This window comes from Oreochromis niloticus, linkage group LG3 (assembly GCF_001858045.2).
Source record: "Oreochromis niloticus isolate F11D_XX linkage group LG3, O_niloticus_UMD_NMBU, whole genome shotgun sequence".
In the NCBI taxonomy this organism is placed as follows: Eukaryota; Metazoa; Chordata; class Actinopteri; order Cichliformes; family Cichlidae; genus Oreochromis; species Oreochromis niloticus.
The window spans coordinates 34,485,001-34,495,578 of record NC_031967.2 but is presented as its reverse complement, the minus strand read 5'-3'; the positions used below and the strand labels follow the sequence as shown (position 1 = coordinate 34,495,578).

The following is a 10,578-nucleotide window of genomic DNA, read 5'->3' as shown; positions in this document are numbered from 1 at the left end:
AAGTATGCCCACTTTTGTCAACCTCGAAATAATACAACCAAATACAAAAATATTTGTTTAACTCTATTCATTCCTCCTCACAGATGAAAATTAATATATACATAAATACAACAACAACAACAACAATAAAAAGAAGAAGAAGAATAAATATACTGTAGAGCTGTTGAGTACAGCCACATTTTATTATGGGGCAGATTCTGACATATACACATGCATATCTTCTTCAGTGATATCATGTGTTGGCCTTCTACTTCTGTTAATTCTAAAATTGTTTCTTGCTTGCATTTCTGTTGTTTGATTGTTTTTTTTTAAGTTCATTTATTCCATATTTCGCTGTTTCTAATTTCACAGGAACTTGTGTGTGAATTGTTTATACTGTATGCTTTATTTCTGATGAGTTTTACATCTAAGGGACCTCATATGTCATTCCCTAATATGTATTTATGCCTGTGAAGCCCTTTGAAGAACCATATATGACAATGGCTTATGTACAAATAAAACAAACTGAGGTCTGAGGACCCGTGGGGGACACTGACAGACATTTAAAAAGGTCCAGCCGCGTGAACTCCTCTCCGTGGCTCAGTATAAGTTTGTAAACTACACAATGAAGACAACATTCACACTTTGAGTCAAATTTTTCTCTTGCAGGCTACAACAATAATAGCAGATTCTCTCACGCTGGTTTCACATTAAATGTTTTTTCATGATTTCATTCGCGCAAAAATCCACAGACACACAGGTGGAGCGAGCCAACGTCACTCTACTCACGTTACTCATAATTTTCCCGAAAAAAAAAAAGTGGGCGTGACCGGGGTTTCTTCTCTAGCTTAAAACGAAACAAGACTTCCTGTGACATTTTCAAAATAAAACCACAAGTATCCATCTGGCCTCTCATCTTTTAGTTCTTTTATCTCTTTTCAGTGTAATTTTGTTGTATCTCCAACATAATGCAGCTTTTAAGCATTTCTTGTACTTCACGTTCTGTATGTGTGCTTTTAAAAGGGGGGGCAATGCTTTTATTTTGTAGGCATTCTTGCTTACTCAGACTGCAGGTGTCAGTCTGAGTAAACCCTTCCAATCTGGTACTGCCTGCTGTCCGAAGAGTGAGGGAAGTAAAAAACTTAAGATGGAGGTAAAAAACAAAACAAGAATAATGAAAACAATTTGAAGCAATCTGAACACGACCGCTTGATTATTTGTGTTGACATGAAGTGTCAGTGGTTCGCTAGGCTGGCTGAGCCCGCAGCACTTTGCACACTTCCAAAGGATCAGAGTCCATGCAGCGATAACGGAAACGAGCTGTGAAAACTCAGCATTTTAATAATTGCGCTGTTGTTGCAAATCAAACTTTAGTTTCTTTTAGTTTAATTGTGCAGCTTTTGTCAACTTTAATTTAACTCGCTCATACACACAAACACACGCGGCGTGGATCTGCTTCACTGTGCATGTGCCACCTGCTGAGGGCAACCCTTGGACTTTAATCATTCAGACATTTGAATGGCATTTCCACCGATTGGCACTCATGCATCGTTGTGTAACTTGTATGAGGATAAACCAGATCTCAACTGTGTCTTTTCAGGCTGAGGAAAACCGCCAGGACCGATTACATCACTTTAAGATTATTTAGAAAAATAGAGACACCCGCATCTAAAATGCCCCCCCCCCCAGCTCTGTCAGAGGGTGTGGGATATTATTACTTCCTTAATTGTTCTTTTCTATTGGCTGGACGTGCACTGATTTAAACCTTTGCCTGTATTTGCAGGTTTATACAGGTCAATCTGCTGCACTTCGTCCAGAACTTGAGTATAATCTATGTGGTTTTTTTATTTTTTTTATTTTTTTATCTCTTTCTATTTCAGCCCCAGAAGAAGTTGATCAACGCAGCGGAGAGTTGCGTGGACGAAGCCCTCCTCGGACTCGTCAGGGCCTCCGGGGGCCTCTCCCTGCTAAGGGGCCACAGGGTCGTGCTTCGGTCCGACCTCGAAAACCTCAAGGGAAAAGTGGCCCTCCTCTCTGGAGGGGGGTCGGGCCACGAGCCCTCACATGCAGGTAAGACTTTAATCCTTTACACATGAACACGGGATGCTTCTGATTACCTCAGCTCTGCTTTTTCCTCCTCGTATCCTCAGGTTATATCGGAGCAGGGATGCTGTCAGCGGCTGTCGCAGGAGGAGTGTTTGCATCGCCACCTCCTGGCAGCATCCTTGCTGCCATTCTCTCCTTGCACAATGCAGGTAATGTGTCCTTCAGTCTTCTGTGTCAGAATGTGTGTGTGTGTGTGTGTGTGTCTGTGAGGGAGGGTAGTGCATATATAATCATTGATCTTATCTGTTTAATAAATGCAGTGTGGTGCAACTGATTGTCTTTAAAAAAAAAAGTCTGTTGATTTGAAGTTGGACCTTTTATATTTGATCCTTTTGCCAAAATGGTTCACCGATCTCTCCCTGTGTGACTCTGGTGACGGTGCTGCACTGTTGCCGTCGTTAACGATGCGTCTTATAAAAATTTGGTGGCCACTTCCTTTCAGTGAGGAAAAATCTGTGTCCATGGTGATTGAATTATTTTTGTAAGTAATCACAGAGGGTCCAACACCTTCACCCAATTGGTGTGAAGCAACCTGTCTGCAATGGACAGACTCAGACTGTCTTCAGTCAGTATCACAGTTTGCAAATAACTGCCGTTTCATTTATAAGTGCATGCAGATTGCCAGCATGTTGCAGTCAATTAGTAGGGTGGCAGCGGTGGAATGAGCGACTCAACTGGTTGCCAGCTTATATTCAAGTTATATTCCTGTGTTAAAAGCAAAGGTTACTGAGCACCTGTGTCAGTCTGCAGAAAAATTACCGGCAGCAACTACTGGGAGGCAGAGCCTTCAGCTTTCAGGCCCCTCTTCAGTGGAACCAGCTCTCAGTTTGGATGCAGGGGACAGACACTATCTCTACTTTTAAGATTAGGCTTAAAACTTTACTTTTTGACAAAACATATAATTAGGATTGGATCAGGTGACCCTGAATCCTTCTCCAGTTACACTGGAATAGGCCCCAAAAAGAAGGATGAGGACAACAACGTGATCTTGGTGAGAACAGATGCTCATCATATCCAGAGATCAACTACAGCTGTCTCTGGCAGAAAAGAGCAAAGACTGTATATAAAAGACTGAGACACCCTTTGTGCTAATGGTTAGCAAGCTGGAGTTGTGAGTGTGTATCTGACTGAGAAACTGAGGATGCTGTTCACAGGGTAGCGACCCATCAGTCACAAACTAGAGAGAGATACCTTATAGCCATAACTAAAAGTGTTTGCTGAGGTCAGAGGGTTATTTATGCAGCCAAAGCAGTTGCCCCCTGATGGCCGTTAGAGAGAATGCAACTTTTAAGGTCCATACTACTTTTAGACCTAAAAGCTATGTCCATCTTTTATATACAGTCCGTGACCAGCTGCAAGTAATATTTTTTATATCCAATGAACTAATGGCAGTCTTCCCACCCAGGAGCCTCCGGGGTCCTTCTCATTGTGAAGAACTACACCGGTGACCGCCTTAACTTTGGATTGGCTGCAGAGCAGGCTCGTAACCAGGGTGTTGCTGTTGACATGGTGATAGTTGCAGAAGACTGTGCCTTTGACCAACCAAGTAAGGCTGGAAGAAGAGGCTTGTGTGGCACTGTCTTCATACATAAGGTAAGGTAACAACGGCTTAATACAGGCGTTATTTACTCTGGAAAGAGCTCAACTTGGACCAGTGCAAGTGTATCCTGAGTTAAAGGGTTACAATATTATATGACTGTGCTCACTTTTTTTTAATGGTACAAAGGCTGCTATAAAGCTACATGAGGCAACATTGTCCTGTCTGCCAGTTACTGATCTTGCAAAAAAGAAACTGTGAAACTGTCCTCTTAAAAATACAAAAAAAAAGGAAAAGCAAAAACAAATCTTAAAATGTATGGAGGACTGAAACTGCCAACATCAAACATGAATTAAATGTATAATATGCCCTTAAATCTGTCTAATTTAATTAAAAAAATAATTAGGCAATAAGTCATTCATAAACTCTGGCATAATACTTTTTAAATTTGCCCTGTATTTATTTATTTTTCCCATGTATTTATTTTTTGTAATACATTTTTATTTTATTACAACCACAATACCTTCAATAATTTAACATTTTATTTATTAATCTCTTCATCATATATTTTTATTTTGGTTTATTGAACCCTCCATGTTTTTCTACTCTCTTTTGTGTATTTTTATTTTTTATATTAGTTTTTGTATTTATTTATTTTACCTTTTGTGAGTCATTTTATTTTATGATATTGTATTTTGTCGATCTAGATGGTTGTGACAGGAAAGTACACATTATCTTATGAACTTTGTTACGACGCTCAAGCAGAAACACTGAATTTGTATATTTTGCACCATGCAGCCTCTCATCATTGGTGCTTTCATTAGATTTTTGTAGTATTTTTCTTGCCTTTAAATATGTGGTCTCTCGCTCTCTTAGCTGGCTGGTGCTTTAGCAGAAGAGGGCTGCTCATTGGCTCAGATTGTTTCCAAGGTGACGGAGATTTTAAAGGGGATCGGTGAGTCGCTCTTTCTTTTTTGGGGGTTTTAGTACATTTAATACTTTCTGGGAACACTGGGATACTTTTCTTAACCATGTTTCTTTTTTACTCCAGGCACTCTGGGGGTGAGTCTGTCTCCATGCAGTGTTCCCGGCTGCCTGCCTTCCTTCGATCTACCGCCAGGAGACATGGAGCTCGGGCTGGGTGAGGGATGATTAGAGGAGGATGGGAAAGGTGGAGTTATGAGAGTGGGAGAAAGTGAGTGACAGAAAGTGGGGAGCAGCCTTTTGGGCTGATACCGGTTATGTAGACTTTCATTTCCAGAACTAAACTTCCACCAGTGATAATGAATGTTTGTTACATTTTTTTTGTGACACATGATTTAAAACCAGATCAACGTTAGAATGGCCAATATCCATCTTTGACTTTCTCTGCAGATGTGAGATCACAGTAGTGATATTTTAGAGAAAATGACTGAATTGCACCATCTAGTGGAATGCGAGAGCAGATAAGAGCAGCAAAACGGTATAAGTGAAGCACAAAATAGTGTTTTCAATGAATTCACTTAGTCAAATGGCGAGATGGGGATGTCAGAATTTTAGCATGTTAAAAAAGCTCAAGTTGGTTGTCGTTAATCTGAGTGGAGTTTCCTATTCAATTCATAAAACTTTAGGAAATTCATTTATAAAAGCTGAGAAAATGATGGAAACTCTTACCAAACCATTCAAAAGATGCACAGATGGAGAAAGCACATAAGACGGAAATGAAATAACGACCAGTGTTTTCTTCCTATTTTCAGGTATCCACGGGGAACCTGGAATAAAGAGGTCAAAGGTGAGTCGGATTTGAACCTTAACAACCTAAATGTGCTTATAACTTCAGGCTGTATGGCTCATTTTCTGTTGATCTTCTCACTCAGGTGGCCTCTGCTGATGAGGTGGTCAAGACCATGATAGACCACATGACCAACCCAAGCAGCCAGTCACACCTGCCGCTGAAATCAGGTTCACTAAATGACATTATCGATCATGTATCATGCTGACCGTTAGTACGGCTGCTCTCCATGTGTGTTTTTTCCCTCTTTCCTACAGGAGACAGTGTGGTTGTGTGCGTAAACAACCTCGGAGCTCTGTCTTGCCTGGAGATGGCTGTGGTGACTAGATCGGCCATCCTCTGCCTGGGTAAGTGTGTGTCTGTGTGTGTGTGTGTGAGGTAAGCATTTAACCATACTTAGGTGGGTCCTACTGTGCTTCTTTCACATGATCACCATTTTAACTTCAGAATAGTTTTAAACCTTGATGTTTAATATACAGGAAAATAAACACCTGTCACGCGATAATCTGGAATACGATTGGTGTTTTTTATAGAAAGCCTTGGAGTGGTGGTTGCCAGGGTGATGTCTGGCTTGTTCATGACCTCTCTGGAGATGGCAGGAGTGTCGCTGACCCTGATGAGGGCTGACAAGGAAACACTGAGGCTGATAGGTAAGTGTTCAAACACATAGGTTTGTTTTTCTAAACTTGTGAGGGCCTTTGTCATAACATCACAGTGTATTCAGAGCTTCAGAACTTGACAAAGTGAATGCAAGTGGGGGGGTATCTATGCATACATGATCAGCGTGGCAGGATGAACAGCACAAGGGAAGCAACTAATCCAGTGGTCTAAGGAGCTTGGAAAGAAAAGCGTCTGGACTTTTTTTAAGTTTCTTGAAGACGTTTTACTTCCCATCCGAGAAGCTTCTTCGGTTCTAAGAGCAACTGGTGGAGAGTCATAGATTTTAAGCCCTGTGGGAGTGTCCTCCAAGAGGGTTATAGACCCCCTATGGATCCTCTACCTAATCATACAAGCCAAGGTGTGAAAACAGGTGTGGGTCAATCCAGTGGATGACAAGAATGAGAGGTGAGAGTGTTCAAGTCTGAAAGTCATATGTCTGAACAATCCCTTATGGAGCGGAGGAGACCATGGAATTTCACTGAAATTCATCAACATGTAGCTACTTTCGGCATCTTTGAAGCGAGAAACTACTACTGGGCAGAAAAGATAACTGTGACTGATGTATGACACAAGTTGGGAAGGTCTTTTGGAGGTGTTTCTAAAAAAAACTTCAGATTCCAAGGTCATTAGCTGAATCAATTGTTGGTAAGTACAAGTTATTAGGCTGCGTCAGCTCCAAAGTCTGAAAGAAGACCCACTGTCACCCTCACAAGTCTGGTTTGGATGTTCAGGAGCAACCCACCAAAGCACCAGCGTCTCTGTCCACAGTGAAGCGAGTTTTACATCGTCATGGACTGGGAGGGTGCAGCCCATGAAAGAAGATCCTGTGCCAAAATGGAAATTTAAAGCTGTCCATATGGACAAGCCAAATGCCTTCTGAAGACAAGATTTATGATTAGAAGGGGCAAAGATTGACCTATTTGGCCACAATGATAGGAGGGATGTTTGGAGGAGTAAAGATGAGGCTTTCAAACCTTAAAACACTGTATGACACCATGACATCTATGTGGCTGTCTTGCTGCTAGTGATACTGGTGCATTGCATAAAGTGGATGGAATAATGAAGAAGGAGTACCTCTAAGTTCTTTAACCTCCCCTCAAATTCACAGCTAGATGGTTGAAACTTGGGCACAGTTGGGTGTCTGTTCCCATACACAAATCAAAATTGGTTTAAATGGATAAAGCAGGCTAAAAGTAAGCTTCTGGAGTGAGCTTCCCAAAGATCCAAACTCAGCCCTATTGAAAATTTGTGGATTATGCTTGAAAGCTGGGGCCATGTCAGGAAACCAACCAATTTAAATGAACTCCACCAATTCTGCCAAGAAGAATGATCAAATGTCCTGCCAGAATTATTCCATAAGCTTGTTGATGGCTACTCTGTGTGAAAACCCAAAATAAATTGAGACTTTTGCACCCAGTTCTTGATTTCTCATTAGATTTAGATTAAGTCATTAGATTTATGCTGTACAATTATTCTACCCTGGAAAAAGAAAGAAAGTAACTTTCATCCCCAAGATGAGTGAATATTAACTTCTGATAGAACCACACAAATAAGCACTCTCATATGGGTTCAGAGACACAGATTTAAATGATAAATAAATTTGTTACTAATGGAAAAACACACACCTCCTTTGTCCCATCAAGATGCTAAGACTACTGCCCCTGCCTGGCCAAACCTCAGCAGTGTGTGTTTGAGCGGACGCAGCTACATCACAGAACCACTAACAACCAGCAAACGGCCACAAGATGAGAAGCACTCTGAAGGTTAGTTCATGAGCTTTTTGGGTTTGTGTATGGCAATGAATTATTGTAATGCATTACTTATTCAAGGCTTATAGTTGAACATGTTGAAAACCTGTTTACCTGCATGAAATTGGAACAGGATGAACAAGAGGAAACCACCAAATTTTGACAGACAAACACATCTGTGCACGTAGTGCTATAAAATCCTTAATATTGTCATAACAGAAATAGATGAGTTCAATTTTAGTCCTTTGATTATTTGATTATAAGGGCATCTAGTGCCCATTAATATAATGTCAGCTAAAATGATGATGACTTTTCTCTCTTTTAATAGAGGGCTTTATGTGTTGTAGTGGTGCTTTTAGTAAGAGAGGGCATATTAAATATTACAGTTAGGACACATAACATCCATGAACTTTTACTCTTTAGCCCAGTATATAATTTCTTAACTATATATTAATAAATTAGTTTGGGCTTTTTTTTAAAAATGGAAGTTTTTTTTGTTTGTTTGTTTATTCTTGGCAGGACCACTGAGTCCTGTGATGCATAAAGCCTTGGAGAAGATTTGCTCCACTCTGTTGGAAAAGCAGGAGGAACTCAATTCCCTTGACCGTGCTTCCGGGGATGGAGACTGTGGGAATACTCATGCTCAGGCTGCTAAAGGTAAGAAACTGTGATTATTATCTTCAGTATCTTAAAGACGAACTTGTGAAAATAGTGAAGATGCTTGTTCAGCCATTCAGGAGTGGCTTCATGGACATGTGGTCCCCGGTTGCCCCGGGCAGCTGTTATTGGTCCTCGCTGGATTGGTACAGGAGAAAATGGGCGGGTCTTCAGGAGCGGTGGGTTTGTTGATTTAAGTGGTGTTTGAATGCGGTATTCTGTCTTAATAAGCACAAGCACATGTACTAATGCTCAGTTTATTTCAGTTGTACAGTCTGTTCCTCACTGCGGCAGCCGGTCATGTGACCGAGGGGCGGAGCGATGCTGTAGCCTGGGCCAATGCTATGAATGCTGGGACAGAAGCAATGAAAAAGTAGGGGTTGGGTAACTTTTTCATGTCTGTATTTATTTCAAAGTGCACTTTTCTTTTAGTCTTCTTCATATGGCCATTTAACTGCTGTTCCAGAGCTTTTGATCTTATGATCAGGACTGTTGGTATGCTACTCTCCAGTTGGTTTAAAAGAAACTTAGTTTATTCATTTGCACAGTCGCACCATCAGCAAACACTATACTTGCCTTCCAGTCTGAAAGCTCTGGAATATCCTTACTTTTCTTTTCATAAAACTTTTGAATTTATGCTCTCAGGTCCCATACTATTTGCCAACCTGACAAGTGTGTGGTAGCCTGTGTCACCATTTCCAGTGTCATGCTCCAAAAGTCCAACACTGAGATTCAGTGTTAGCTTCATCAGGTCTTTCGCCTGTTGAAGGTTTTAGTTACAACATCAAGAACATAGTTAATATTAGCATGAAATTACACTACATCTCCTGGTTTATAACACAATGCAAAAATACCAATTTCATTTCTGGATTCATGTATGTGACTTTATCTTGTATCCTCTGCAAAAATCCAACATTTTTCCCTGTCAGATTTGGATAGCCATTGTAAACAACACCTGCAAGTTTCTCCCTTTTCAGCCCCAGCCTATGCCAGCATACAGTTAAGTCCTTGAACAAATGACTCGCTGGTGTAGTCCATTTTTGCATTGCTGCTAGCTCCTCTGTAATCTCAAAAGTACCAGGATGAATAATTGGGCTGTTAGTGAATGTCACAACTCAAGGAGAAAAAAGTCAAGGAATAGAAAAGTGCAAATTGTCTGCTTTGTTTTTCAACTGAACCTCCAGATTTCAGTGCAATGGCCAGGTCAGACTTAAATGTTGACTTTCTTGCAGGTACGGTGGTGCCGCCCCTGGAGACCGAACAATGGTAAGACTTTTTTTCACCCAAATCTTATTTAATCTGATTTACCTAATTTATGTAGAGTGTCTTTAGCAATAAAGTTTCTTTGTTTCTCTTACATTGTAGCTGGATGCTTTGTGTCCTGCAGTCGATGAACTGATAAAGCTTACCACAGCTCCATCTGGTGGACACATGGCTGTACTACAAAGTGCTGTGAAGGTATGGTGCCACCTGGTGTTGATGTGGTTGCACTGCTCACTCAGCAGATTTTTCTACATCACGTTCCTTTTACTTTGGTCTCCACAGAAAGCTGCTTCAGGAGCGGAGGCAACTCGTGACCTTAAAGCAAGGGCTGGGAGAGCCAGCTACATCTCACCCAACCTGCTCAGCCTGCCGGACCCTGGCGCCGTAGCTGTGGCAACCATCTTGAAAGCTATTCTGGAGGTGCTAGAAGGGCAAAAGTGATGCAGTCACCAGGATAAGAGAAGAGTGCTAATACTACCTAAACAAAACTGTGATGCAAGAATGATTATCATTTAAAATAATTTGGCTCTCTGATGCATATTTCACATTTTTGGAAGCTAATTTTCACACTATTCACATAGTAAGTCATTACAAACTGTTAAACTGAGTTTATGAAAGGAAAAGGATGTAAATGATAGCAGCAGTGTGAAGATGTAGGGCAAAAATCAAGAAAAATAACTCGGGTATTGTCTTTAAAACTTATTCCATTGAAAACCAGATCATATGAACAGGAGAGTTTTGTATCAGAAGTGAATATTCATAGTTTCTAATAATAAAGGCAAAATCTATTAATAGATTTGTGTCAGTGATTTTGGTATCTGTTATTAAAAAAGCAAGATCCATTTATCCATTTTTCT

The 10,578-nt window shown here is 40.7% G+C and overlaps 1 protein-coding gene across 1 annotated transcript; it reads left to right on the top strand.

Annotated features, from left to right (window-relative positions):
* Positions 1–1,014: 1,014 nt before the first annotated feature.
* Positions 1,015–10,515, top strand: tkfc (triokinase/FMN cyclase). Its single transcript, XM_003457344.5, has 17 exons — positions 1,015–1,132; positions 1,860–2,049; positions 2,130–2,234; positions 3,491–3,678; positions 4,499–4,577; positions 4,674–4,763; positions 5,359–5,393; positions 5,479–5,563; positions 5,651–5,740; positions 5,927–6,043; positions 7,697–7,816; positions 8,321–8,458; positions 8,531–8,637; positions 8,725–8,831; positions 9,691–9,724; positions 9,824–9,916; positions 10,004–10,515. The coding sequence occupies exons 1-17, from the start codon at positions 1,127–1,129 to the stop codon at positions 10,160–10,162; spliced, it is 1,743 nt and encodes a 580-aa protein (XP_003457392.1). The 5' UTR covers positions 1,015–1,126; the 3' UTR covers positions 10,163–10,515.
* The last annotated feature ends 63 nt before the right edge of the window (positions 10,516–10,578 follow it).